General features: G+C 38.0%; 1 protein-coding gene across 1 annotated transcript in view; it reads right to left on the minus strand.

Moving 5' to 3' along the window:
• The window catches only part of TRIO (trio Rho guanine nucleotide exchange factor), a 257,013-nt gene that overhangs the window by 46,116 nt on the left and 183,927 nt on the right, over nt 1-26,970 (minus strand). The window contains 1 exon segment of the mRNA XM_033082574.2: nt 20,520-20,763. Coding sequence (XP_032938465.1) covers nt 20,520-20,763 — 244 coding nt within the window.

Raw genomic sequence — 26,970 nt, forward strand, 5'->3', positions numbered from 1 at the left:
TATTCCCTGAGACAGCTGACAAGGAGGTAAAGACACACATTTCTGGTATGAAATCAAACTCCACCTTTCATTCCAAAGTTTTATTAATATTTCTTCTGTTCTCTCTCTAGGAAATTTGAAATCTCTTGGTATTGAATGCTCATTGTTCCATCATATTTTTGAAGAAAATTTTAGAAATTCTTCACTAAGTATTTTGAATATGCTTCAGTAGCAATACAAAGGAATATAGACATCTTAGCAAAATCAAAAAATGTTTATATAGAAACACTTTCTTCTTAATTCAAAAACAGAGTTGCAAGTCCTTTTTACATGAAGATTGTATCATAAACCCAACTACAGTTCCTTCAGGAAGGGATACATTTTCCTTTTAAATCTTTTTTAAAAAATTAATACTCAGAACAGAGTAGCTGTTTTGAGAATGAGCTGAGCCTAAAAGAACCATTTTAAATTACTCTGTTTTCATGCAGTACTTACACAAAGTCTGAGTGGAAAGTGCTGCATTGGAGGCAGCAGACTTGTAAGAATTAGAGGCAGAAGGCTGTCTGGGGTTAACTCCATACACACCTCTGATCCACACTAGTCTTGGCTTATTTCACAAAGCAGGTAACCCACCTGAGAGCTACAAGAAATGTCCTTTCCAACAGACTGAAAAGTCCAGTCCAGTTGAAAAGTCCAGTCCAATATATCCAAATTAAAGGAAGAAAAAAGTCAGGAGTAGTTAAGACAAAAATGTGGATAGATGTGGATCTTATCCACTCAAAGCAAAAAAACTGAGTCTCAAATCTTTAAGTTCACAACTAGGGATGGCAATTATGAAAGGACATCAGTATTTTTCTTGCATAAACTCCTGTATCTCATAACATTTTGCTGTTGTTGTTATTGTTTTTGTTGTTTGTGGTTTTTAAGGGCGGGTCTTGGGGTGTGGGAGGAGGGAACGGTGTAGCATTTTCTGCAGGATCTACTCCCAGGTGTGGCTGGCTGTGTGGCTGCTAGTGTTGATGCATGAGGATCACATGTGCAAACACAGGGTAAATAAACTAGCAGTACCTGACATGTAGATAATTTTTTACTAACCATGAAAACAGCACCTCCAGCTAACTCTCTGGCAAGTCCTGCAGCCTAATGATTCAGAACAGCCAAGAACAAGTGAGCAAGGACACAGAGGTCAGGAAAGCAGCACCTTTGCATGTGTAACTTTATAGCTGCTACATGAGCTCAGTTTAAGGAGGATTTTTGTTGCATGCTCTTTGTGGAGATAGAAAGGCACACACAGCACATACTTAACAGCTTCCATCTGTATTCTAAAAGAATAGACTTTCAAAGTGTATATGTGAATCTGTGCCAAGAATTACACCAACCCTTTAGTAATAACTGGACTCTCCCACTGCATCCTCTGAGTTCAGTCCTCAGAGATTCTTATCCTCTCTTGGACACCATTTGCTAACAATTACTTTATAGTAAAAGCATCCTGTTTTATGGATGAATTATTTCTGAGGCTTGATATATCATAAAATGGTATGAAAGATGAAAAAAGAAAGATAGTTACACTCACATACATTCTTTTAAGCAATCTACTGTACATATAATAAATGTGTTTCTTCAAAGCTAATTCTCTATTCTTTCTCTATTCATACAACCACCTTTCCTCCTTCGAAACCCAGCTCCCAGATGGTTAATAACTTCAGGATAAATTTGAGGGTTGTACATTTATTCCCTGGATTTTATCCATGAGATTTGCCTCTCAAATTTCCCAAGTGAAATATAGAATCACATGATCCACTTAGGGACTAAAACACATACACGCTATTGTTTCTTCCAGCTCATAAGGTAACTGAAAAAATATGTTATTTTCAATATTCAGTTCCAGACTGAAATGCTCTCTTCAGCTAGATAACCATAAACAACTTCAGTATTTATCTTGTCTCTCTTGTCTCATATGCAAAGTATTTTTAAGTTACAGAAATGGGTGGAATTACCATGAGAATTGGTTTCCTCCTACCAACACCACTGCTTTCTCCAACTGATGTCAGATAAAGGCAAAAATACAATACTTACATATTAGTTTTAGTAGTTTCTTGCCAATTCATTACTCAAAGCCCTATTTTCTTTCTCCCTATATGTGAATGAGTTTTTCTTCCTTCAGGCTTGATACATAAGTGGGGCAAAACCTCAGATCATTTAATTAAGCAGGAATCCATAATTATTAACTGTACATGTATTCTAACATTTTAATGAGAAATGTACCAAACTTTGTAATTCCTTAAAAAAATCTTTAAGCAATGTCAACATCTTCTAGAAATAAAATCATGAACTAGAGTACATTCTGAATATTAAGCCTGAATCCCACATTACCAGTTTTAAGTTTTCAGTGGCCAGTGATAATACAGATACAATTTTTTACTTGTTCCAGTTCAAGAGATGGCATAGCTGCAGTTATGCTGGGGTATGCAAGTAAGCTTTGTTCCCCTATTATGAAAGGCTATTGAGCCTCCTTTAAGGCATGGTCTGTGTGCATGGACATCTGTTTTTAAGACATTGAAAGGGAACAATGAAGAATGTTTGTGAAACCATGTATGTTTGCCAAGCAAGAATTCATATGTGTTTATGATCGTAATTTATGGTCATAATGGAAAGCATCTCACTGATAGGAACTGATTACACCCAGCACTTTACAAAATGTGTTTTGTCAAAATTATTTGGAAGTAAACTAACCACTGCAGCACCAAGAGTTTAAAAGTGAAGCAAAGGAGCTACAGCCAAGACAGGAGAATGCAAAGCAAAATGAAGGGGAGAAGACTGCTGCTGTGCCATGAACAGACCTCCGGCAGACTAGGTAATCACAGCTCTGGGTGAGCCCTTGCTCTAAAATATTTTGCTGCAGAACATTCTGCCTATCAACTACTATTTATAATTGACTCCTTTCACTCCCACTTTCCTGCAAGAAGTACTGTAAACCTGTACTTGTTTACTTCTAAAAACTGGAATAGTTGCTGTTTAAGGAAGCGATTGTGCAGCACTTGGGGGCTACAGAGCAGCCTTCTGAGAACACAGCTCTATTGCTGGATCAGAAATGACAGCCTGCTAACATTAACTCCCACTGCCTGGAATTCCAACACCCTGTTACCCTTTGAGAAACTACTGAGAGGTACAACCATCCCGACACTAAACCCTATCTTCAGAGGTCTCTGATTAGATTAATTCCCATTACACCCTTGATTTCATGTTTGCAAGCCTTCTACCACCCTCATTCTTCTCATCCATCTGTAACTGCAGTTTGGATATTATCAGATAACACAGATTACAACTTGCCTTTTGCTGCTTTTTTTGACTATATGCACACAGCACACAGCAACAGGTACGTAAGAAGACATCCCAACAGGTGCATCAGCTCCAGACACTAAAGATTAGCACTGTTTTGTCTTGGAGATATTTCCAACATTTTAATTTGTATCATACAAACTTGTTCAGCACTAACAGAGCAAATACCAAACACAAATATTGTTCCCTGTTAACAATTACAAAGGAGGAATGGGAGAAAATCCAACAAGAATGAGATTAACATGAATATCCTTACCTTTACCTCTGTGCTCCTCCAGTCGAGACTGAAAGAGCATGGTTTACCTCCATATTACATTTCAGAATCAGTGCTGCCTCTAAATAAATTTCACAGACCAATTTATTTCTCAACTGCCCTTCGTTTCCAAGCTCTATTTCCCCAAAAGCATTACTTCTCAACAACAATTTAGCAGAAGTGACACATACTGAATAATCTATGATTTCTTTGGTTTAGCAGCAACATTCTAAGAAATTTTCTGCTAATTTCTTAAAATACTACCATTAATATCATTTCAGCGAGTAAGAATTATCATTTCTCATTTCCCTAGTTCAACCAAAAAAAACCCATAAAGTAGCACATGCCTCTTACAAGCTTTTTCTGAAAGAGCTTACTGTACAGCATCTCAGTAGTTTACAGAGAATATTGATTCCATAACTGGTCCCTTTCCCATATAGGTCCTTTCTGTAATACTCTGCATTTTCTGGCTGGAGTCAGATCAGAAGGAGGGGAGAGTAGAGAAAGAGAGAGAAGGAGGAGAAAAAAAAAAAAAATCCTACTAAACTCCCGTGATTTCCCAAACAAACAAACAACCTGCCTCCCCCTTCCCATTGTATCTGTATTGCGCATATTTGTACCTAAATCCAGGATCCAGTATTTGCAGCCACTCGGCTGCCCGTTGCCACAGCAGGTAGGATTTACTGAGTGAAGAGATCCCAGAGTGTCAATCTGTTTAATCCTGTTCGGCATGGTGAGGGCTCAGCTGCTCCGCTACCCACAGCTTCCAAATAACCTACTCGCCTGCAGCCCGGGATGCGTTACAGCTTCTGCTGAAGGTGTTCACCCAGATAATGTTACAGGCAATGCCATCAGAATGAGGAAGTCGCTGTTATCCTCTCAGGCTGGTTTAGATCCCTGCCTGCTGTCGGAGCAGCTCCTCTCTCCTAGGGATGCTCTCCTCTGACTCACTGAACACAGTTCCAGCCTTTAAATTCACATGTGGGAATAGCCAGATGCAGCAGATTACACTCTACCGTAACTACCCTAATTGAGGCTCAGGGTGATCTTAAAAAATACAGCAAACCAGCAGTTTTTCCTCTCAGGTTTCAGAAAAGATGCAATCTAGTACCCCTACAAAGCTCTGTAGTAACCAGAATGCACAAAATGAACCTTTTACATCACTTTTTATTTTATATCGCATCATTAGTTTTTAATGCTTTCGCTAAAGGCATAAATAGAAAAAAAGATGGACATTTTCCGGTCAGCTAAACCATGCACTGCTTTCCCTGGAACTTCCAATTTTCCTTGACAAACAACAGATTCTGTCCTCACCTTCACCTTCTCTTGAGCCTTGTTTGTGACAATCAATCAATCGACCAACCAAACACCAAAATACTAGAAAAACCACACCATTTGGTAAATTAAGATCTTGCCTTGTTTAAACTACATAGCAGATCTGTTTCACCTCTGAGCTCATACTCTGCAAGATATATTTCTAGTTCATTAAGCTGTCTTCCTGTTCAGTAAACTGAGACTGCATGTATTTTAGGTTTTGTACATGCCATTTTTCACCTAGCACCCCACAAAAGCATTTGTCTATAAATATTAATTTACGTTTTTAGTTTGTTTTTTTTTTTTTTGCTATGCAAACCTAGAGAAGATGTTTGGTTTCTTCCTCTGAACACATTATCAGCTAATTTTAAAGGAGTTACATAAAGCTACATTCACTGGATAGATAAACAGCCGAAGCAAGAATTTAGTTTCTCTAAAAACAGAAAGGAAATGATTTCTAATATTATATGATCATTGGAAAAAAAAAAAAAGCCCAACAACAAGATTGAACAAACAATGCTAAATAGTACACAAACATGGAGAGAGGGTAAGAAGACAATAAAGCAGCGAAGTGATTGCCAATGACACAAGCACAAACAAATGCATGTAATGCAAGGATAAATAGGAATTTTATGTGGAACTGAGAGTCTGTAGGGTCCCAGAGTCAAAGTAAGCTTACCACTAGCATGTACACAAGTTGGGTACACACACCTTATTCTGTCTGCAGTGCTGGAGAGTTGTGGTCACCCTCCACCTGAGAACAATCTTTTTACTTTCTAGGAACAGCAGATCTAAATTCTGAAACAGTTTTTCCTTCATAGACTCCTGTACTGAAACCACTAATTCTCATTCTTGATCAATTTTCTTTTGACCCAAAACAACTTTCAAATGACACAGAATTCCTAAGGTTGGGGGCATTGTGAGAGGGCAAGGCAAGGAAGAGGAAAAAAAACCCCTGTCTTTCTCCAGCATAAGTGATTTTTTTGGTTTACCACCTACAGTGAGACTTCCACTAGGGCTAGTTTACTCATCCTGAAATTGCAGGACATCTGAAAATCATTCTAGTTTCTACTTGAATAAAAAAAATAAATTAAACAGTCCCTTTCTTTTACACTGCAACCGTTCCCATGCACATCGAGCATACTCAAGAATATCCAGCCGTTCTTGTGGTAAAAGCCTCACACCTTTAACCAACATCTAGCTAGATAGGTTATCAATACAGCTTTGACATAGTGATTTCCATATATAAGAAAACTCCTGACCAAAAGAGAGCAAAATTTATACATAAAACTGTTTTTAGGTTGGTTTTGTTTTGTTTTTTAACTGCATGAATATTGCCCTTATAAAACCAGTAATATATGCAGGAAGATATTATAAATGCTCTGGGAACCACATCATTTGCAGCTTGCTACTGCAAAAAGTTCTTCCGTTCCTACTGAAAGCAAACACTGTTATTTTTAGGTTTTGCTTTGGCCCCTTCTCTTTTCAGAGAAAAATCTGACAAACAAATCAAGGTACTGAAGGAGAGAGAATGGCTGCATAGACTGTCTCAGAGTTGTATTTCACAGATTACATGGTTAAGAAGAAAATATCATGGATACACAGTTGTCTTGGATGACCCAGTTTTTTTAAAATGCAGTTGCTTCACAGCAACACTGGCGTGGAGACAACAGACCTCACATGAATGTGGTGCAAAGCCACTGGGCACATCAGGTAAGAATTTGGTTGAAAAATATTTCAATACCTATACTGAAACAATAGCTACAACTTCCTTATGGCCCAAGGCAGAGAGCTCAGACTTAAAAATCCTCCTGAGTGTAAGCAAAAGGCAGATGATTTCTATATACAAACCCAACATTTCTTAATTTAACAGGGAGGGACCATTATGCAGTAACACTGTCACATCAGATCACACTTGAAACATCTCAAGATGTACCACAAGTCTCAGTTCCTGAGACAGGGACCTGTATCAATACATGTAATTTTATACCCAAATAAGCAACCTATTAATGTCTTTTCATGGTTTACTTCAGGCTCCACCAAAAAGCTCTCTTTGTCCTTTAGCTCAATCCGCTTTTCTGTATTCCAGTGCCATATCCTGCATTAGCTACCCCCGTCTGCTTGACAGCTCTTCCTGCAACCCCTTTCATCAGCAGTTTTTTGTAGGAACTCATCCTTGGTAATAAAAAACCAGTCAGGTAATCTTAGTTCTGCAGGCAGGAGTATGTCTGCATGGAAAACATCTTTAGGAAAAAGCCCAGCTGGTTACAGAGCACAAGCTCAGTGCAGAAGAGTTCCGACTGCATGGGGTGTTGCACAGCAGCAGTGAGCTGCCCCTGCTACATTTGCTGTTTAGTATTTGAGACCACATGCTATCAGGAAAACAAACTTTGATGAAATTAGTAATGAAAAAGCTCATCTATTGATGCATGCCAGTTGACAAAAGTCAAAATAGTCGTGACTTTTTTTTTTTAAGTAAAATTGTTTCATTTTTTGCCTTACCTGCATAAAGCTGAAATGAGCTTTCTTGATTATACACTTGATATAATATCCTTTAAAAAAAGCCAATAGTTATCTTCATTTCTGAAAGAAAAGTAGGCCCTTAGTAATTTAAGATATTTCTCAGTTTCTTAGAACAGGGATAAAATAAATGTCCAGGTGAAAAAATTGTCTATTTCACGGAGATTATAAAATTCCCCCCAAAAGACCCCACTCATTTTAAAGACAGAATTTTGTAAGAAACACTGCATCCCAGTGATTAAACAAAGAAACAAAAAAGAAAAAAAATGCAGCTAGAAAAGCACTCACTGCACATCCCAAGAAGATCAGGTAGCACATACTTTGTGTGTTAGACACAAATGAAGCATCAGATGCCTGTATCTATTACTACAGTAAAGGAATGGGATCGACTTTCTGCAATTAATCTCAGGAATCACTGGTGGACACTGTCAGCCCCCCAGAACCATTTTAAGGCATTAACATTTTGTCAGCTCACCCCAGCACAGATGTAACAGCTCACCAGTCTCTGCCATTGACAGTCAACAAATTAGTCCATTACAGCTTCAGCTTCTCACTAGTACCAGCTCTTAACTGCAGCATCTGCACCCACCATTTGCCACTGTATTAACTTCCTTATGGAAGTGCTACCTCATGTCAGGCTTCTATTAATAGTCTTGCATGTAAGAATGGAAGCATTCATTCCTTCTTCCATTTAACAGAACAACTGGAGTTAAGCTGACTGCATTTCTCATACTCCTAAGATATTTGGATGGTAATAGAAATATATAATAGAATTATATTAAAACAAAGATAAACTTAAGCATTCCAACTTAATCTTTGTAAGGCCCCACTACATTTTGCATCATCTTGGTGAAAACAAGTAGAACAATAGAGGGAAGCTAATAAAATGCAGAAATTTCAAATTTAAATACCTATTCTGAGTTGCCTAAGAGCAAGAAGCTGAAGAGCCAACCTTTCTTCCTTAATATCTGTCTTGGCAGGGTGAGGAGGTGTCTGTGTTTGAAAGATTACAGCATGAGAAAACACAGCTTCAATATTGTTCTCAAGCAAAACTAAATCTGTCTTCTCCAGAATCTTGTCCCTCATATTCCTGACATGCCATTTTAAAAAGTAATTAATAGATTTTGGAATCAGTACTATAAAGTTATTTAAAAAATTCTTGTTCATCTTAAGAGGGGAGACACTTATATAAGATAACTGAAATTAATAGAAGTGAATTCTTTATTCAGTTCTGCTAGCATCTAAATGCCACAATTTCAAAACAATTTTTGAAGTAATCTATGAGACAAATGCTTCCATGATTTAGTATTGCACAGCTCTTATAATTTTGAGTCACATTTCTGCATATGGGAAAGAAGATTCAGACTCCTAAAACTGTGCTAGACTAAAGATCACCCAGACCTAGGAACCAAAGTTAGACATAAATCCATAGCTATTAAAATTTTTGAACTAAATAACATCACACAAATCAATAGGAATTTTATTTACAATATGCATTTTGCATTTAAAAAAAAAAAAATCGGCAGACTTTCCATACAAATCCTATATTTGGCAGCTTAGGCACCCTGCCCCATACCAGAATAATCTAACACAATGAAGAAATTGTAGACAGCAAAATCACATCAATAAATAAATCTGAGGTAGAATCTTCAAAGGTGAGCTCCCACACTACCATAAAAATTCTGAAAGGAGCCTAACTTTGCCTTTTCCTCAGTGTACAATGTGCGCACAGTTTAACTGCTTGGGCTACAGCTGCACCACTAGGATCTGGCATCTTTAGCCCCACACACAAAGATCATCCTGTTCCCAAAAAACAGCCTCGCTGCTCCTCAGTCTCTCAGATAAATAACCCTGCCAGTCTGCAAGGAATGGAATCATTACAACAGCGGCTCTTTGGACTTAAAATTCAGAATGTTGTTTCCTGTTCTTTACTACCCCTGCTGCCAGCTGCCAGAGATACTTCAAACTCAATCAATCAGAAATTGTATTGCACAATGAATTGTGTGAACATCCTTAATTTGAGATTTCCAAGAGCTCCCTTCAAAATACTGGTGTTTTTCAACAACAAAAAACTCAAACCAAAAAACCTGCAACCAACAGCCACCTCCAACAAAACACACTGGTTATCTCATCAGCTGGCAAACCTGGAAAAAGTGTTTTCTGACTGAGGGGTAAAGAGATATTTTTGTCTGGGTGATTTATAGCCTTCCATTCTACATCTTGGGTAAAGCTTTGTCAAGAGCAACTGATATCAAGACACTGAAGTACTCCGGCTTTAATTAAAAATATTGGGAAATGAATCATGTATCCAACTATTCAGTCACCCAGGCTAGGATCTAAACAAGCCCTTCCTGTCTCCAGCTTTGCAGAACATGCCCTAGCTGTTGCTCATGCCTACAGTAAGAAAGAATATCAAAAAGCACATGATACAGTAAATTCTCTCCCATCTTAATCATTTGGCTATTATTTGCTTGAATTTTTAACTCTATTCTATGCTGTAGCCAAGGGATTGGAGCCTATTATACCACTCCCAAGAATGAAGAAGCCTTTCAAAGAAATAGTGAGAAGTTCAGTGTCCCTGATCTTCTGTTTATCTGGAAAAGCTTTGGGAAAATTCTGACTCCTAAATGCAGTCACCACTGCAGCATGCCAAACCAGCTTGAAGGATCCCAGCCACTGTCAGCAAAACCACAACAAACCAGCTTTAGATAATTCAAACAAAATCTTTTGGATGAGTGTAAGGAATTTTGTTTCACATACATTCAGTACTTAGCAAGGGGTGGGAGGGGAGAAGGAATAGGCCATGTGTCCTCTGTACTTTGGAGAAAACACAAAAAGTGTTCCAAGAAAGAAATATTTTTTGTCCTAATGAGACATATTGAAGAAACACCCAGTTTTTAATATTAATTTTATTATACAAGTCACCCTTCATCATTCATTTTTTTTCTTTATTTCCACAAGGGGAAACAGCCTTTTGGTGTGAAAAAAATATCTGGTCAAAACAAGGTTTAATTTTCCAAACCAGTTTTAGTTGCACATACAGGAGGTTTGGATTCTTTTTAGCATACATTTCTTAGGTAATGATCTTAACCAAAAATGCATGCAGTCAAAGACAAAAGAATATATTCATCAGAAGTGCTCAGAACACTTAATTACTCTTGACTTCAAATTAATTTCTTTTAAGTCACTTAAAAGGAGAATGAACAGGTCAAACCAGATCATTAAAAACACGAAACAACAAAAGCAAAGCTTTTAAAATGGGACACGTACTCCCTGTAAGAAGTTCTGATGCTTAAGTTCCATACAAATCGATCTGCTGCTTGGTATTATTGACCAAAGCACTTTTCTTATTCTACTTGTGCTAAGTTCAAATTGCAAAAATACTATTTGGTTAGTTACAAAGGTTTTTTTTTTCACTGCTATCTCTCCTCCTTTCGCCTCTGCTCAGTTCTGCTTACCACAGGTCCCTGTAACAGATTGGGTTAAATTGCATGGCCCTCCTAGGTGTGGCAGATGGAGCCCAGCCACAATCCCAACACCCTGCTGCTTCAGAAAGCAGGAAAGACACATAGACTCTGAAAGCACCTGAGTGGATTTCAAATAGAAGCATCTAACAAAATAACCCTAACATATTTTCACAGCTTCCTTTAGTATATTAAAAGATATTTGAGCAAAATAAAGCAACCTCCTCAATTCCTCTACACTGCATCTAACAGAGGAGCAAAACTAGAAATGGGCATTTTCTCTCTTGCTCTAAGCCTGGATTTCAGATACACTGTTTGTCTAAATTATAAACACAGATTTGTTACTGAATATGTGTAAATACATTTGGAGGCTAGCTTTACCATAGACACAATAGAAAGGAGGAGCAAAAAATTCCTCAGGACTGGGGCTTATTATTATACTTTGCCTATCAGATGATAAAATCAGAAACACGTGAAATTGTATACTGTCAAACAATTCCACAAATGTGAGAGTTTCTCCATTGTAATTAACAAGTTTTTTATATCTACTCTGCATTATAAATTCAGCATAATTTAGTCCTTAAAAAGGTAAGACATTTCTGATTGGGTTATGCAGAATGTGTTTTACACCCATTTGAAACAAAATCAGCTCTGAACTAAAGAAATTAATGTGATCACACTGTTGACAAAATTGAAAAGGATAAGCTTCCTACAAATGACATCATCACCTCTAGTAGAATTCTGAAGATGCAGTTATGAAATAGCCACTCTAAATCTGTATTTTAGATAACTTCAATAAGTTACTACACTCAGTTAAGACAGCAATGCTCCTTTAGGACAGCAACTAAAATTCAGGTGCCAGAAAATTGTTTTAATTGACACAAAATTTTTCCACATTCTCTTTTTGCAGTTATTTCGTTTTTTACAAAGCATACTATCATGGTAGAAGTCTTAGATTGCTAATAATGTTAACGATAACAGAGTAAAGCTTTGTTATTCCACAAACAGCAAAACAAAGTCAAATGCTGCTACGTTTAATTTACTCCAGTTCTGAGGACTGTAACTTCACAGTCTAGTGAAGGTGATGTGAATGGGCACTAGATCCCACTGCCTGGGCTTTTACTTAAGCAAGCAACCAGGACACAAAGAGAACAAACGGATCCCACAGCTCCAGGGTACCACCTGCTGTAAACACCAGCTCTTTAGATGTTACTCTGAGACTGTAAACAGAAGTCTGAGCCAGTGCTTTCCATGACTCTGGCTTGACTATATGTAGTCCTGACACATCTTTAGGATGAAACAATAAACATATCTAAGTCTGTTCTAGTCTATCAACCAGCATTTAAAGTACATATATTTTGTTACTCCTGAAACAATGAGAGAAGTCAGCATAAAATGCACTAGAACTGGCCAACAATTAAGTCAGGCCATGACAAATAAACGCTCTAAAACAGACTGGCTACTGATATAAAAATGTTAACATCTGTGGTTAACAATTTGATGGTTTTCACCAGTCCAGTTTTTCCTGTTTAATATCTAGTCAACCAGTCCCTGCTTGTCATGATGGAGACCAGGGTTCAATTCACCAACAGGGAGGTGATTCTTCCTTCAAGGGACATGGTTTGTGGTGCACTTGGCAGTGCTGGGTTAACAGGTAGGCTTGATGATCTTAAACCTTAGCAGCTTTCCTTCCTTCAGCATATCTGTAGGTTCTTACATGCAGCTAGATTTCCCTGGACTCCGTGTTTACAGCATCTCCATATCACTGACACTTTGAAGCTTATATTAAAAAATGAACATACACCTAATTAGGTTATTACCACCCCCAGCACAGTGCAACAAGCACAACTAGAGTTTTTCACAAGGAGATATACTTTTTTTGACTCATTCCCATTTCTTAAGTGGCATAAACATATTTGGGGGCAAAAATCTTCAGCATTTCTGATAGCCCCAAAGGCACTAAGAGGAGTCCATGACTCCAGGAAATACTTAGAACATAGCAAGTCCCTGCTAGCAATTCTAACATTTAGCATAAGATCACAGGACAACTCAAGTTCCAAATGGCCTCAAAAACCCATGTAGTCCAATCTTCTGCTCAAAAGGATGGGTCAGTTATGAGATTAGACCAGCACACTTTGGGTGCTGTCCTGTCTGCTCTTCAAAACCTGACATACTTTTAAGCTCTTCTTGTAAGAGGGACTCTTTCTGCTGCACTGTAAATTGTTAACAAACAGTAGAGGTTGGCCACAGCTGGCTTACAACCACAGGGAAAAACTACAAGATTTTGGTAATTGAGGATAATTGGATATCGTGTTTACCTAAGATGACTTTTACTATTTATGCCTGCATGTCAGTTATGCAAATGTCTTCTGTTGCTATAGGGGTTAGCCATTATATATGCATCCTAGAAAATCAAGACTGCAAATTTCTGAAAAGCATTATCAGTATGTTTTCCTGGGATCTTTAAATGTTTTTATTAACTTACACAACAGCCTCTTTTACACAGTTTGCTCTAAGAATTCCACTGCTTTTTTGCTTCCATGTTGGACAATAATGAATTTATGTTCAATAATTATTTCATAGAGAGGAAAATGTCTTACTATATGTACTCAACTCAAAACTAGGAGAAAACACAAGCATGTCCTGAATTGTAACTGTACCTATGTCAGTGAATATGCACTCAAAATAGAAGTGAAAGATTGCATAATAATGACATCAATTTAAGAGATGTCAAGGGCATCTGTAAAAAAGCTTCTGATAGTTATGTTAAAAGTGATGCAACATTTCTAGTTTAGCATGCTATTTTACTATTTGCAGGAAAAGTGAAATAAAGTCAATGGAACACATTCAGCAGCCTCCTCACAAAAACAGAATTGGAGGAAGTCAGTGGAACCCTAAATCCTGCTGGTTCCACCTGCAGGCAGTGATGATGACAGATGATGTAATCTAATATGAGGATGTCCCAAAAGGTGCACAAGCTCATCAGCTCTAGACTGCTCCTTAAAAAAAAGAAGCAGCAAGCAAAATATGGGTAACAAAGGCATCCTCACAAGGTAATTCTCAACACCTCAGCAATTTTTGAAAAGTTTGTTACAACGGAAAAGGGACAAGTTAAGGAAAGCAAACACTTTAGGATGGTTTTCTTCAATTGCAAGACAGAAACAACATTTGCAGGACACAATTTGAGTTTGTACTCTGTTTAACATTGGTTAGAAAAAGAAACTGCTGTCAAAGAAAGGCTAATTGCAAGTAAAGTAACAACTCTCCTGGGAAACCTAAAGCCATCAGAATTGCTGGTTTATATCCACCTTCAACCTCCCAAAGATCAGCTGTGCAAATACATCTGTTCTAAATAGATACTTTTTATGCACCGATTTCCTTTCCAACTACAATATATAAGAGAAATATATTTGGCAGCTGTCTGGGACCAAAAGTAGATTCAGGCCAGTATTATAAAAATTTCTTTTTCTCGGCCGTAATACTGAGTTCCCAAACAGGGCAAAATCCTTTCATTAGCTGTGTATGAAAACTCCAGGGACGAATTAACCACATACTTATGCTCACAAATAGAGTCAGCATGGGAAATACTGACATATCTCACAAGTCTTCCGGGGCTGCATTATGATAAAAGAATAATGCAGGAGTTAAAGGCGCGTTTATGCAGAAATCAATCCTATGATGTTTCAGAGCACATGTGAACTTGACTTAGAGAGAACTCGTCTAGAAATTCAAATTGTGAGATTCACTGAACCTCCTTGTCTAGTTTAACATTGCACAACACCAAGGAAGCAATTCATAGAGACTTTACTATTTATCAAGGCTCAATTAAAATTTGGCTCTGACTATCTGACACAGTTTGGCTATAAAACTCAATGCATTTGATTATTATCTAATGGACCACAGCCAATTACTGACATTTTATTTAAGTTTACTTATGCTCAGATGATGTTTTTAACTGCAAACTCAACTAAAACCACAAGGTAGGAAAGTCAGGACAGAGAATTCTTGTTTTACTTTATCCTGCAGCTACTTTATTTACCTGGATTAAGGCATGAGAACATGCTTGAAAAATCACACACATACAACCTAAATTCAAACCATCCTTCCCACTATTAGACTACCAGTGCTTTTGGGAAATGAAATGACTAAATGAAACTATGATTTATTACACTTTCAAAACAAATGGTAATTGTGAAGTTGAACTTCAGCTATTAAAATGCATTCATCTGTTAAAATTCAAGTCTGGTTGATAAATAAGTTGAACTGACACTGCAGCACAACCTTTACAATATTTTTCTTAATTAAAGTATGTGTAGTGTCAAATTTGACTGACTGCTCAGCTTTGCCTCCTCATGGGCTCCTTGAAATGCTTTCTTTCAGCTGACTATCTGGATGGGCAGCCTGTTTTTGGAAGTTGTTTGGAGGTAGTTGATTCATCAAGAAACAGAATTTTTAGATTAAGGTTTGGTGTCTTGTACAACCCCAACATATTTCTCTATATCACTTTCTGCATGCAGTCACATCCGTGTAGCAGCAGCAGCAGATCCCTGTTGGTTTGGTGCCCTGGAAACTACAGTCTCCACCTTCTGCCACCTGGCCCCAAGGCAGCAGAGCAAAGCACGTACCCCACCAGCTCATTGTCAGGAGTTACTTTCCCCTCTGGCCTGGGCTGTAACTCATTTCCTGCAGCTGCAAACGCTGTCAGGCAGTCTCACAGGCAGGGCTTTGGCTGGGAGCCACGGGTGGGGATCCTTTTTCCTTACACATGGCCTATGCTTCACTTGCTTGCAGTCTCAAAACAGTAAATCCTCCCCTTCTTCAGCCTCCCTCTGCTCCTAAGCAAACAATTGCTGCTGCCCAAGTCATCCTTCTTTTCTTCCACTACAAGCAGGGAGTCCTTCTTCAATTCAAACTAGATGCCCATTTTGCTGGATCAAATTTTCCTGCTGATACAGAACTTCCTGTATTGAACAGTATTTAGACTCAACATGAAACACTCCCTTTTCCAAGCATAGTTTTCAAAGCTCTCAATTCAACACTGGACTTTTAGCTTTACCCTCTCCCTTTCCCCTTTCATTGAAAACTGGTATTCTGAACAGAATCCAGTTGTGTGACAGCAAGTTTACTTAATTTAACAAATTCAAAACTGTTTTAGCCCAGTCTGTGGCCTCAGCTACAAAATCTCTGTTCTTGGGAAATTTCTCTAGGTCACCCATACAATTTTTGTCTTCCTCAATTCTTGAACAGAAGGTCCCTATAGCAATTCAAGAAGAGCTCTGACACCTGCCCTATATCAGTCCTTCCCATCTTGCAGGTATAGAAAGCAGCTTACAATACAGCTTACAATTTGAACAAGTTTGTCAACCTTTGCAAAGCCATTTGATTTGCCTTATTATGTTAAGGTTCTTTGAGAGAGCAGATTTCTGTGCTTATGGCTGCAGTCAGTTTATGGCTGAGTATCCTCAGAGTAAAATCAAAAGCCAGTATTCAGTATGTCAGTGGTGTGTGGTTTGGTACCATGTTACTAAGACATCACCTACATCTCAGATTTGACAAACCTATTCAAACCTCTGGATTATGTGATGGTACAAAACAGGCAAACACTGTACCTTCAGGTAAACAAAAGACTTCTGTGGCCAAGTTTTGAAACAACAGTAACACGAACTGGCAGTTAGACATGGTCCCCCTCCAAAATCTGGTAACTTAGAGGAGACATAAATGCAAGCCTCATTAGAAAAGGCTTGTTGCAGACCTTGTATGTCTCCGAGCAATAGCTCCTACAGAACAGATATGATGGACTATCACAAATTTTTCAGAACTACTCGCAGATTTGGAAAAGAACAGTAAGCCTGTGATTTAAATAGGCAAGACATTCACAAATAGTTTTAAATAGCTGCCAATTTTTCTGAGCTTGCATGTTAATTTTCACTACATCGAATCCTGTCCCCTCCCCTTTACCCAAAGCTCTGTGGCAGTGTAAATGCCCTGCAGAGAAAAGAAAGAGGACTTCACTTATAAAATAGGATTTACAATAGAATGAAAAGTAACCCATGTTAAAAAAGAGAGAATCAAATAAAACAACAGGAACAATATTTCTCCCCCACACCCAAAAACATGTGGGAAATCATTGAAAAAAAAAGTTGCCTTATGCATTACTTGTGAAAAACATGTTCTTGCAGAGCTAGTGATTTTTTTCCTTGTGGAGTACACCAACTGTTATTCAGTCTCTTCACTACACACTTGTTTCTCTTTTCCCCCTATTATAAAAGGGATTTTGATTTTTAAAAAAATGTTTTTATTTAATGTGTGAACTGCACCTCAAATTGATTAATTGACCCAAATAACTTGCAAAAATAGATTTGCTATCCAGCTGAGCAAGTGAGAGGTCAGGAATCCGCAATCAACTATCCCCCAAGCTACTATTCATCTAGTGAACGTTTTCTCTGCGCAATGCTTTCCTCACATTCTTAACAAAATGTTTATGGCCTTAACCACCATAAAATTTTAGAGATTGACGATACTGTAAATGTCTATTTTTTTAATCCATTCATACTGATTAGATGCTTTAGATAATACACATTCTTAGAGAAGAAGTAATACCTAAACTTGTAGACAATTGATGAGGGCCATTTTTGAGGCTGTCTTTTAACATGAGAATAAAACAACATTACCTTTCATGGTTGACAGATAGTGTGTGGACAGACAAGCAATGACCAAGGTCAACTGTTAGAACTAAACGTCACTGAATGTATTTTCAGCTTTAATAATTGTGCATGTTTTCCTACTTTGGATAAAATTTGAGATTATTTAAGGCATTAAGTATCACCCAACATTTCTGCACTCAGTGATGAAATGGGGTTTGACACACCATAAGAACTAGCTGTCAATGATAAGAGGTTTGCCATTTCAAAACTTTGAAGCTCATTTCACCTCTGGTATGCTGTGGCTTTCCTTTTTCTTTTTTTTTTTCCTTTCCTATTGTTAAGTGGTGCTACTGATAAACATTGTTGAAAAGATCAAAACTGTAGGGTCTGTATATACTGAAAGGAGTGCAAAACTCTTCAGCAAGCCATCTGTATAGGCTAAGCACTCTCCATTCAAGTAGCCAACCCCACAACTTCTGATGATCACCTCCTTCTTTCCCCTGCAATACACAAACCCTCTCTTACCCTCACCCTCTCCCAAGAGCTTGTCATATCAGATGTGCAAAAATTTGAGACTCATGTCTTAGTCCATGAACTGTATAGAATTACTCAGACTTGAGCCTCACATCGGTGTGTATTTTCAGACCTCAAAATCCTAAGCTGCTGAATCTCTCAAAAACTCTTAAAGTTTTACGGAATTATTGTCAAAAAAGGAAAAGAAAATCTGTATTGTAAAGAATGAAAGTATGTAATTAAGTACTAGAAATCTAGGAAGTACATGAAAAGTTATCCACCCAAGAACATGGACTGACTTAAAATTATGTAAGTCACTTGTTCTTTGTTAAAGGATTTGGGTTTTTTTTTAGGAATTTATACCTCAATCAATACCCACAATGAACAATTTTGCGAAGCTAATCTAATTGTTTTTCCATTCTTCTGATTAGCATATTCCCTGATGCTTTATTTAATCAAATGCAGTACTTGAGAATGAATAATTGATTTGTGGGATTGTCTGAAGTACTTTTCACTATGGGGGGAAAAATAAAATCAAAGCACTCCACTGGTTTTGCTTAATTTTTATAATGCCTCAGTGAAATGAACACTATTATCCTATTTCAATAGAAAGATGAGATTGGACCAAAGTGAAACAAATCCAGTAGTTTCAAGTGCCTTGTCTACTGTTATTTTCTCCCTCTCCAGACTACTTAACATTATATAACAGCTTGCATGTTCAAGACAGTTCACACTCACTTCAGCAGGGGAAACTTTACAAATTAAACATCCATCTCCTAAAGCCTGACACCCAGCAATGTGGGAATAAACAATTAGCAGCTGCTTCTTATCAGATGGGATCAGGGTGGCATACCATAACATCCCGAAGGAAGCCTGTGGCAGGGACAGAAGGCACTTCTGAGGCTGCATTCAACCCTGCAAATTACACTCATTCTAGCAGTGGCTTTCTCTTCTTCTTCAGTGTCCGTGATTAATATAATTAATTAATGCTCTTTACTTCAAAGCACCATGTTTGACAAAGTAAAGTATCCTTGAAATGCTCTGCCCCATTTTCCCTAAACAAATTCTAAAGGAAAAAAAAAAGCAATACAGGTCATGTCCACTGGTTTGATTAATAAAAGTAACTTCTCAAACACAAAATCAGCTCTATATATATCATATACATATATATATGTACCAGTACAATCTGTCTCTCCCAGTAAAATTCTCTGCATTCAAAGGTGAAGTCCCTAAGCTTGAAAGGAAATTGGATTTATCAGTTCTGTGAGTGTTGTTAAAAAAAAAAAAAATCCAGATTTCACTCCCTAGTCCAAGAAGTAAAGTTTGAGTGTTACTCAACTAGATTTTACAATTTTATCATCAGAACATCTGCAAGCTTTCACTATCCAAAATTTTTAGGACACAAAATGACAAAAGACTACTACAACTATACAGCTCAATCCTTCAAACTCCACGCCCCACCCCCCAAATCACTCTGCAGTCAGGAAGTTCTTGCTGTGCCTGCCCCTAATGTAAGAAACACACTCACCCCTGTTTTAGTCAGGCATATTTATACAGTGTCTTAAAAAAAAGGAGAAAAATTGTAATAGGAGGAATGGACTGAATAATTTAAAAAATTGTGGTTACATTTATGAAAAACTTTCCAAAAACAGAATTCTGTGTTTTGGAAGACAAATTTTCCCCAACATCACTTGTCTGCTAATCTTATTACCTGCAATAACAAACTCTTTGAAATGCATCTTTTCCCACAGCATGTGATGACATGCCTTCTAATGAACTGTTTTTCTGTTTTTTCACTTCTTTTTTTTTATAAGTTCACAGCCTGCAAACTCAAGTAGTTGCAAATGAGGCAACCAAGCATTTTCTCTAATAACAATCTACTCTTTGAGCCTGAGTAGTTTAGAGAGTAGTTTACAGAGTTAAAAGATTACAGCACACTAAAACCTTAAAACCTTTAAAAAAATCATCAAATTTTTCTTGCCCCCTTCAGGGGAATACTCTTTCATGCACCTGAAAAAAACCAAAGCAAGATTTCAGAGATGCTCTGGGAAAAGTTCAGTTAAGCAAAATACGGAAGTCCATATGAAAAATTGCTATGCCAGGGCATATGGATGAGTGTATTTACCTTTTCCATCTCTGAACCTTCATGACTTCTTACTGCAGGGTTTCTCAAGAACTATTGATAATCCATGCTGGAAATTTTCTTCCCACTTTCAGCACTTCTCCTGTATAGATCTTCCTATCTCTGCAGCTTGATCTAATATGATATATTACTCTTCACCAAGATACAATTTGCTTAAACCTCTTCCCTATCTTGAGCCACATTTTCCCTTAATGCTGAGAACTGCCAACTGCTTATTCTTGGAAGAGACAGTGTGGTTGCTGGAGACACAGCAGTGCAGGAGCACCAAAGCTGCCCTATGCACAGTACTCTCCATTACCCAAAACTCATGCTGTTGCTGATGTCTAGACTCTGTGCCCATCATTCCTTACCTTTGTGGTTAAAAATGCCCTCCATCTCCATGCTGCTGCGAGAGTGGGCGATGCAGAGGGACCCACAGGGGACCAGGCCTTCCGCAGCTGGGGACCGATCTGTGGTTCGCACCAGGCACCAGTCGGGCTTGTCATGGGGCCTCTCCAGCACCTCCACTGTCTGCCCACGGCGGATTGTCAGCTCGTTGCTGTTGCAGGCGGTGAAGTCGTGGATCACCACCGTCAGCTCGCACCCACCAGACAACTGTGGGGGGAGAAAACAAGGAGAAGCCAGATGAATGCTCGTTATCAAACCATCCGTCACGCACCGGTACCTATTTAGGACTCCTGGCAGGATTTGTACTTTGGATGAGATAGCAGGCTTCTGGGATTTTCCATGTCAAGAAGAGAGCATTTCAAAATCAGGCAGTTCTGGCGTTTTAGAACAGATTTCTAACTCTGCTTGTCTCTGCCTATTGTTCAAAGCGCACTGGTTGTGACAGTGCTGGGCGGAGGATTTAAGCAGCTTTTCTTGCTAGACTGCTCCTTATCCCAAAAGCTGAAGTAGCAGTTGCTTCTGAATATATTTTATATGTGATAATTAGCAATAAAAAGGTCAGATATTACTAAATACAGTCACTTGTGAGCTTTGTTATCTTTCAAATTCAAGAGAGAAAGAGGTAGTTTTTTCAAATGAACTTATTGCCTTATTCCCACCCTACACACAGTTTACACACACAGGTCACAAAAACATCCCGGACACATATACACAATTGTAAAAGTCAGCATAATGTTCTTCACTAAACATTCCCAAATACTTATTTGTTTAATAGAAAATTCACGTAGGCTTACAACTTTCACATTTTTGTTGGTTTCCCCAAATAAAACTGCACAAACTAGAATTAAAAGCATGCAAGCTTAGGGTTTTCCTCCCCCTCTTCAAAACGCTTCATTAGAATAACTTTGCCTAAGCTTTAGTTTCCTCTCTTTGATTGTTTCATCTGCTTTGATGTGAAATGAAAATTATTATCAGAACTTTGCAAAGTTCCCAAGATTGCTCAGTGCCAAAGCACCCATCCAACTTAAGCAGCAGTCCTAGAATTCCTTCTTCCTTACGGCAACAGCATTCCAGGCTACTTCAGTTCTTCATGTGTGAGCATCTCTATGGCTCTGTCTGCTTTGGTGCAAGATTCATACCAGATCTCAGCAGGTATTCAACTTATGTGAATTCAGTACTTTTGAACCCAGCCAGTAAATTCCTTCAGCTCAGTGAGGTAATCTTGCAATGCTCCACACTGACAAAGGAGGATCAATACCCTGTGAGAGTTCCAGCTGTATCCTGTCTAGAATCAAGTGCCACACCAACACATGGCACAGATACTGCCATTGCTTTTGAATGTTTCATGGCTGCCAGCTACATCCCATGAGCTTCAGAAATAGGAAATAAGAGACTGCATTGTTTCTTATTTATTAGTTTTCATTACAAGCCTGGAATGGAAACACTGGACAGAAACTTTTCTAGGAAAATGCTGTTTGTTATCAAGCAAGGATTTCAGAGCAAATGAAGAAACCAGCAAAATCCCAGTATGAATCCAAGTACAATTCCAACCTTCTCTTCCTCAAGTCTGCAACAAATGACAGAACATAACTCCTAGCAGATGGGCTGCAGTAACTCCAGAACTTTCTCATGGCATCTGCCTGCTAATCTCACTGGCTAGCATTGCTTGTGTGTGCTTACAAAGGAGAAGTTTTCTTGAGGGAATGCTGGGGCCAAGAAGGGCAGAACAATCTCATACATCTAGTGTTTAAGGAACATAAATCAGGTTGTACCTGTTTAGATATAGGCTAAGAATTAATCACATTGCTTCTACCCAGTCTCTTTGGACAGCCCCAATACACAAATTACAGGGGGGGTACATCTTCAAAACATGATACCTCCTCCCTCATTGAAATGTTTCCTGTTCCCTTACACTCCCTTTTTTTAGTCCATGCAAAGCTATGCAAAGGGGAAAAAGTAAAAAGCTTTCCCTTTTTTTCTGGTATTGATTTATGTTACAGCCTTTGTCAGACCAACTCTGAAACAACTGAAACCATCTGTATGCCTGATGGGGACTAACAAAAAAGCTGATGAAGTATGACTTCACAAGGTGTCCAGGCCAGATCAAATTTTTCTCAGGAGTCCATACCCCATCCAGTGCAAGCACAGTAACAAGCTGACACTGTCCAGAAACTGCAAGTTGTCCTTATATTTCCTCCTAAAAATATATACCTACAGGAGCATATCTTTGGTGCTTTGTTTGCTTTCCTGACCCTTCACTTCCTACAAATAGAGATTAAGGTGCATTTTTTGTGAGTGGTGCAATGGCCACATGTTTTGGTAATATGTTCTTTCTTCTCTTTCCCCATATAAAACAAAAAACCTAGGATCTCAGATTCTAAGTATTTTATATAATATTAAGCTAAAGAAAAAGCAAATAAAGGCTGACAGTGACCATGTCAGACGGCCAAAGTACACAAAATTCCTAGTTTTTCAGGCAATGTGGTAATCAGATATCTTAGCTGGCTGGTATCCCACTGAAATTCAATATTCATTCACACTTCAGTAGAGTATGTAAGACACTTCTTGCTCAGGGTTCTTAGATCCACACCATCCTCAAACATGCACCTATGCTGTTACATGCAAGTTAGTGTTGAACTCTTCCACTACTGCTGAGACACCAAAACCAATGATTTCTGTACCCAGCACACACATATGGCACTTTGGAGAGCTGAGCAAAAAAGCATTTACCCATGTTCCCTTCCTTTGAGCTAACTTTCCTTCTTTCTGTCTACTACAGTAGTTGTTAGGAAACACATCTTTCCTCTGTTTTGTTGCTTGATTTCTCTCTGTAACACACTTTTTGAAAGCAGTTTCATCTTTCACACTGATTAAATGCAGTTGGACAGCAGGGAGTGTCTGTGATTAAGCGTGTTGCTCAACAGCTGTTGTTGGACAGCTTTGGCAAGGCTCTCCAGGCTAGCTGGAGGGAAGAGTGAGAGGCACAGCAGAAACTGGAAGACTGACTTGCATTGAAGGGAAAAGAGTTACAAACCATCAAAATCCAAATTTAGGCTGAACAAAGCCTTTATATACTTTATCCATCCGTCTCAAGAAACCTTTTACGTAAACTGAATTAATCATGCATGATAAAAATAAATGATGCTATGTCTGAAACATGGAAACTGGAGAGACAGATGAGATGAGAAACAAAAGCCAGACAGAAAAAGAACTGCAGATTAAAAAAGGCATAAGGTTTAATTAAACAGCTTATCATGGGATACAGTGTCTTGCAGTTGCTGAAATTATTGTTAATCATCTGCGTTCACCTCTCTGGGGCCTTTTAGTCACTGTCGCTTGGAGAGAGAGAGAAAAAAATCAAACTATACAAACACGTGAACACTTGCTGGCTGAGTACATTCTTAGCATAGGTTTGCTGAAGTGAGAGACACTACACTAAGTCCATCTGCCACCACGACCTGCAAACATGACTGACCAGATATTCAAGAGCCTTTACATCAGGCCATCCTCTCAGGACTTCAAATGAAATTCAGTTTTCCATGGTAATTTTACATTAAGAAGAAAGGAAAGCAAAGAGAAGCTAACAAGATTTCTCAATTATTTCAAACATGAAAATCTTTAATCCCCTTTTAAAATGGAAACAAGTGTACTTTGGGAGGAAAAAAATGGGACAGCAAACAAGTTCTACCTCAAATAAAGAGCATTTTGGTTTGACCAGGTAGCTGCCCAGACTCGGTTTCCGACTCTGAAAAGAGGTGTGTACTCAGAGCCATGTCTGCTTTTTTACTAACATTTTTTCCTACTGATTGGAGCCTTTTCTCTTCTGGAGACTCAGCTGGCAGAACTAAATACTTGGTTGTCTCCTGCTGCTTCTGTCCTTTTTCTGTTTTTCAAAGAACTACACACAAGCTTAAAGAAGCATGAAAATTAAATACAACTTCACATAGACAGCAATACAAAGTGTTACCAGCTGGGCACAGAAGACAATTTCTTAAAAATAAAATACTGCTCTACTGAGCACCCACAGCAACTAGCATGATTCCTACTATTTAAGAGAGCAATCTATGACAGCTCTTCTAAAAAACTCTCATGTTCTCAGATACTAAAATACTAGTTTGGATTATTTAATGTTTCTACCAGATCACTGAATAGGACCATGAAAAAAAAACCTATCCGACTTACATTGTTTCCTTCAGCCTCCCTATTTAATATCCTATGCACTAGATCAAGTTCAAAAGACAATGTTAAACATCAGATGAGGCTCATGAAAGGCTAAATGAAAGGTCAAAGAATCTCTTTTATCCCTTAGCCACCTACAATGCTGGCTACACATCTACAGAATGTGAATAGGAGGAATGCTGTAAAAGGTGAAGGGTGAAATATTTACTGAGAAGGGTACAATAAGAGCACTCATGCAGAAAACTGAGATGCTTTGATGGACTAGAAATCTCTCTCTCAAAAATTCTATATTTCACTCTGGATTCCATTATACCTTCCAATGCTCCAGCATGGACCAGTGCTATCAATGCAAATATGTAGCATGTCTTGCAATATGAAGATACACCCCACGACAACAAAAAAAGGCCAGAAAGGGATATTAAACTACATAGTCCACTTCATTCCCTTCCTCTAGAGCACGATCAACCACATCTGTGTCAATCCTTAACGTTTACCTGAACTGTTCTCAAAGAATTCCAGTTATGGAGATGGCCCAGCCTTCACAATTACTCTGCTCTAGAGTTTCACATTTTCATACCCATAAAAAGTATTATTGCAATCTTTTTTTTAAAATAAGTCCTTTGATTTCATTCCATCCACTTAAAATATAAGTAAAAAACTGTTCAGTAACTCTGTGTGGTAGCCTTTTTCCCCACTTGAAGATCTTAAGTTCTTCCTCCTGACTTTTTTTCCCTTTAGACTTGTGAGCCCCAGTTCTTTACCTTGCCCTGTAAATTTAGTATTTCTACCAATGGGCCACTAATTTTTCCAAAATTCTGTACTCAAAACTCGACACATTATCTAATGTAATCTTACAAGTTCTGAGTAAAGAATGGGAACTTTGTATCTTCAACATCCCATTTCTACAAGCCAATATATTGCTGCCGTCCATCACACAGCTAAATAATAAACAATTTGTGAGCCTCTGTAGCTTCTCAATCATCCTCTCAAAAACTGGTCAAGATTCTCACTGTTTTCATTAGTATTTAACTATTTCCACCTATTTGCATAAGCTCAAATGTGTTCCTATTAAATTGCACAGCATTTTGCCAGTTAATTTCTCCCATTGCCAAGTGTAGATTCTGAATTCTAATTCTGCCTTCCAACACTGTTTTCAGATGACATGAAGCTGGGAAGGATGTCAATGTCAGTTTTATAAACATATGGTCTATTGCATCATCTCAGTCATTACTGAAAAGCAGCACTGGAACAGTGGAATCAACAATCAAAAGTGAAAATTCCAGCCTAAAAAGCAAGGGTGGAGAAGAAAAGAGCTAATCATAAAGTTATTCTCTGTTGTTATGGCAATTCCAATTATGTCAGAAAACAGGATGCAAGGAAAGAAGTTCATCTGGACAACATCCAACCACTTAGTATGAAGGTTAAGGATTTTCAGCTCTTTCAAAGTGTATCTCTGAGGTGAGAAAGAGTATTGACATTTGGATAAAGGACTCCATTCTTGATATACTCCCTGTATAACAGTTTAGCACTTCTAACCAAAACATTTATTTTAAAAGAATGATCTGTCTGAACACATAATTGGAGGAAGCAAAAGAATTGTTTTACTTGGCTGTTGATTAATATGACATGTTTGATATTTTTTGTCTTTTCATAACCTCAATAACAGACACATGTGAACAGAAAAATGTTCAGCAAGAGCTTAGTAAATAATATAGCACTAAACACTTCTACTACTTAATTATTACTGGTATTATTTGCTTGGTATTTTTAATGTTTCTTGATTTGGAATCCAATCTCAGTTAGATATATGCTCCAAATTTGACCAAGGAGTTCCACAGCTTCCTATGGCAAACCACATCAACAGTACTTTAAATCTGTACAACTGTTTTACTCCATTTCTGTACGACATTCACATACATCTCAAGCTTCTAGGCTAAGATTTTAAACCCCAAGTCAACTGCAGCTTATGAGTTTTCAACATCCAAAGTGAGAGATTACTTCAGACTTGGCAATGGTGTTAAGAAACCCTGCAGATTTCACTGGCCATTTTCCTGTTACTGTTCCTTAATAATTTTTATTTTGTATTTCTAAACTGATTAAAGATTTTCTCAATGTATTTAGCAAACCAAAACATACAATAGGAACATTAAAACAAAGCTACACTGCTAATTCACACACCTTTTAGAAGTGCACAATAGCAAATCCCTTCCTTGGACATAAAATAAAATACATAGC

This window comes from Catharus ustulatus, chromosome 1 (assembly GCF_009819885.2).
Source record: "Catharus ustulatus isolate bCatUst1 chromosome 1, bCatUst1.pri.v2, whole genome shotgun sequence".
Classification (NCBI taxonomy): Eukaryota; Metazoa; Chordata; class Aves; order Passeriformes; family Turdidae; genus Catharus; species Catharus ustulatus.